Genomic DNA, 4,350 nt, shown 5'->3' on the forward strand with positions numbered 1-4,350 from the left:
ACCGCCAGTGTGTGCCTAGAACATAAGAAACAGATGTGAAGAATAGCATGTCCCACCAAACACACATAATCTAGGCTTGTGAAATTTTCAAGTGTTGGCAATGTAGTTCTTCGCCTCACATAGATGGTTTTTTAGTTTCGGAATTGAATTTTAATTTTCTTGGTTGGAGTCAAGTAACGTTTGGCTAATATGCACAAACATTGTGGGTTGATTTCTTCTCATGAAAGAGGATGAAGCCGGAACCTTTTTTATTATCTAAAAAGATATGATACACGTGTACTTCTTTTTCTGTGGACCATAGAATGGACATGCATAGTGAATCAAATAATACGGTGAATGAATTGGATAAATATTCTACAGAACCAATCTAAGCTACAGTGCAGAACAATATGTGTCGGGTTACCAAATGTTCCTTACCATATTTTTATGAGAGAATTCCCTATTTGACACTCATATAATGAGTGGTTCTTTCTTTGCCTTTAAAATTTTTTCCTTCCTTATTTGACATCCAAATTACCTCTAAAATTCATGAAATTTTTTTAGTGATATAAAAGATAGAGATGAACTTATTTTACACAAAAACACACACATATATATCATTTAAAATACTAAAACTAAAATTCACCAAAATACGCTACTTTTAAAGATTATGTGAATTTTTAGAGCATAAAATACTTTCCAAAAATTACATAAAAATACCCAATATTCCTAACACATGATGAAGTAATTTATAAAATTATTATCCATAACAAGTTACATAGATAAATATTAAGTTATCTAACAAAAACTATTTTTTAAACAAATTAAAAATTTTATTTGCGACTTGTGAAATATAATATTTTTATAAATTGCTTAAATGTGCGATTAGATTATTGGGTATTTTCATGTAAACTTTGGAAAGTATTTTTATGCTCTAAAAATTCCATAATCTTTAAAAGTAGCGTATTTTGGTGAATTTTAATTTTAGTATTTTAAATGATATATATATATCCACGTTTTTGTGTAAAATGAGTTCATCTCTATCTTTTATATCACTACAAAAAATTATATGAATTTTAGAGGTGATTTGGATGTCGTTTTATTCAGTAAAATAGGGTGGAAGTATCCACGGGGTAGTATTCACCCGAGTTAATCGGAACGAACAGAAGTGTCAAATAAGGAACCAAAACTCACGTTAGTATTAAATAAGAAAGGAAAAATTTTGGAGAGCCAAGAAAGGACCACTCGTTATATAATGAGTGTCAAATAGGGAATTCTCTCAATTTTTAGAACTTACTCAAGCTGGGAACCGTAAAAACTCGACACAGTAGAAAAGAGCAAAAAGAAAACCTTCAAACTCAAGCCACCATTACTGTTGCGGCACCTATCTCGGAGCGCCATAGAAATGCGCAAGCTCAGCCTCCAAACAAGCTCAAGCAACCCACCTCTGGCGCGCAGGCTCCAAAGCCGAATCCGGCGCCAACAGTCGTTGGCAGCCGTTGGTCGTTTGATTGCCGAGCACTCGAGCTCCAGCCGATTCCTCCCCTCCCCATCCGGGAAACAGGTCTTCCACGCCCCCTCAGCCCCGCGCGCCAACCGAAGTGCAGTCCCCAACACCGTCCACCTACAACTACCCGGCAAAACCCCACTGGAGTACTCGATCTCAAGCAGCATGCCGCGCGCCCACGACCGCCCACAGCCACCCATGGCGACTCCTCCTCTGCCGCCGCCCCGCCTCCGCCTCCTCCTTCTCTTCGTCCTCCTCGCGGCCTCCGCCGCGCACGCCGCCGACAGCAGCGGCTGCGGCGGGACCGACCGCTGCGGCGACCTCGTCCTCCCCTTCCCGTTCCATCTCAACTCCTCCTGCGGGAGCGCCGGCGCCAACTCCTCCGTCTTCCGCCTCTCCTGCAACGCCAACGCCACCCTCACCCTCGCGCTCGGCCCCGCCACCTTCCGCGTCCTCGCCTTCCTCCCTTCGGGGTCGCTGCTCCTCGACTACGCCCCGGCGTCGCCGGCGCCGTGCGACGCGGCGTACGCGGCCTTCTCGCGGCCGACCTCCCCGGCGGCCGCGCTCGACGCCGCGCCCTTCCTCGCCGTGACGCCGGCCAACGTCCTCCGCCTATACGCCTGCGAGGACTCCTCGCTCTGCCGCGCCGGCTGCGACGACGTCGCGACGTGCGGCGGCAGGTCCGGGTGCTGCTACCCGCTGTCGGACGGCAGCGTCTGGAAGCCCGGGAACGGGCTGGGCGTGTTCGCGGACTACGGGTGCCGAGGGTTCTCGAGCTGGGTCAAGAACCGGTCGGCGCCGGCGGGCGGGGTTGTGAGGGGGATCGAGGTCGAGTGGGCCGTGCCGAGGGGCAGCGCCATGGCGAAATGCGCCGATGGCGCGGCGCTCATGAATGCCACGGCGCTGCACGACGGCGTGCGGTGCTCGTGCGCGGCGGGTCTCGTCGGGGACGGCTTCGCACAGGGCACAGGCTGCTCCAAAGGCACATGTAAGTACACTGCTTGGTTCTATCTACTCGTACGATCGACGTGCCATGCCAACATACCGGTCCTCAAATGTGTATGCATTTGTGTCCACAGCCTGCAGCAATGGTGGGCAGGCAAGTGACGGCAGGGGTTGTTGCCAGGGACGGTTTTGCTCCAAGAAGGCGGTTGTTCTTGCTGGTACGCGGTCACCGCACACCACACAAATTTTCCCCGGTTTGATCAGTCAGGTTTTTCACCGATTTCAGATACGTGCACAGGATTTTTCGTGTCGCTGTTCTTCCTCGCGGCGGCCGTCTCGTTCTGGCTGTTCCTGAGGCAGCCGTCCAAGGACAGCCGGTGGGATCTCGACCCTGCGTGCATCCCCAAGATCCTCCGGAGCGTGTGCGACGCGAAGCAGTTCACGTACGAGCAGCTGGAAGAAGCGACGAAGAGGATCGACAGCGAGAAGGCCGTGGACACCGTCGACGGCACGGTGCACGCCGGCGTGCTCGACGACGGCTCCCTGGTGGCGGTACAGAGGATCGGCTACGAGACGCAGGGGAAGCTGAGGCTGGTGCTGGACCGGATCGAGCTCCTGTCCGAGATCTCCCACCCCAACATCGCCCGCGTCGTGGGCTTCTGCCTTGACTTTGACTCCAGCCATGCGCTGCTGCTGGTGCACGAGCACTTCGCCGGCGGCACGCTGGAGGAGCACCTGCGCCAGATGAAGGGCCGCGTCCTCAGCTGGTACCACCGGGTCAACGTCGCCATCGAGCTCGCCAGCGCGCTGACGTACCTGCAGGCGCACGAGGCCGCGCCGACCTTCCTCCACGACCTGAGGTCCAGCGAGATCTTCCTGGATACCGACTTCACCGCCAAGATCGCCGGGTACAAGCTCACCAGGCCGGCGACGTACTACTCGGCGTCGCACGACCAGGACGTCGTCTGCAACTTCGGCCACCTCCTGATCGAGCTCCTGACGGGGCTGAGGCAGCAGATGCCGTTCGACTCGGTTGCGCCCAAGGTGAGGGAGGGGAGGCTTCACGAGGTCATCGACCCGACGCTCCTGTCGGGGAAGCAGCTCCCGGCGTCGCACGACGAAGTGAGGAAGGTGTTCGACCTCGCCGTCCGGTGCCTGTCCAGCGCCGAGAACGGGCTGTGCATGCTCGCCGTCGCCAAGGAGCTGATGCACATCCTGAGGGACAACAACGGGAGCAGCAGCAAGATCGAGATCTCCCTCGAGGAGACGTTCTCGAGCTCGAGCCTGCTGCAGATGATCTCCATGTCGCCGGACACCCTGCACCACCAGCTCCCGTGAAGGTAGACGATGACCCTCCGCTTGTTAATATCCAGATCAAGCAGGCCTCTCCTTGCTGAAGCAGCTCTGCTCATCTGCTGTTTCAAAGTCTTGTGCATGCTTTTCGTGCCAATGTGTGGTTGGCATAGTGTAATCGTCGGCGATTGGCAAATGTTTACTGCGCTACAGTGCAGTACTCCGTCGCCGTGTGATGCCTGCGGAGACGCCTTACGATGCAGTCAGTGTGATATAAACTTTATGGTTCCCAAGAACTTCCATCTGAATATGTAATTTGGCTCTTGTACATAGTGGCGCGCGAAAAATTTCTTGGGCAAGGAAGCTGTAGCAATCTTTACAGACATTAAGTACAGACACTTGCAGTCTTTCCAAGTGAAGATTCTTGCAATATACGTGAGAAAGTTCAAATGCATGAGACAATCTTGCACAATAATTCAGACTACATGTGCACATACTTGCAATATTAGTGAGAAAGTTCAAATGCATGAGACCATCATGCACGATAATTCAGACTACATGCGACAAAGAACATGAACCAAATTCATGGAATTCGTGCTCAGATTCAGTAAAGAACATACAGGGAG

The 4,350-nt window shown here is 51.9% G+C and overlaps 1 protein-coding gene across 1 annotated transcript; it reads left to right on the forward strand.

Annotated features, from left to right (window-relative positions):
- Window positions 1-1,415: 1,415 nt before the first annotated feature.
- LOC117865160 (probably inactive receptor-like protein kinase At2g46850) lies at window positions 1,416-4,054 on the forward strand. The gene is made up of 3 exons (XM_034749295.1): window positions 1,416-2,474; window positions 2,566-2,649; window positions 2,730-4,054. The coding sequence occupies exons 1-3, from the start codon at window positions 1,652-1,654 to the stop codon at window positions 3,767-3,769; spliced, it is 1,947 nt and encodes a 648-aa protein (XP_034605186.1). The 5' UTR covers window positions 1,416-1,651; the 3' UTR covers window positions 3,770-4,054.
- The last annotated feature ends 296 nt before the right edge of the window (window positions 4,055-4,350 follow it).

The sequence above is a fragment of the Setaria viridis genome, chromosome 7 (genome assembly GCF_005286985.2).
Source record: "Setaria viridis chromosome 7, Setaria_viridis_v4.0, whole genome shotgun sequence".
In the NCBI taxonomy this organism is placed as follows: Eukaryota; Viridiplantae; Streptophyta; class Magnoliopsida; order Poales; family Poaceae; genus Setaria; species Setaria viridis.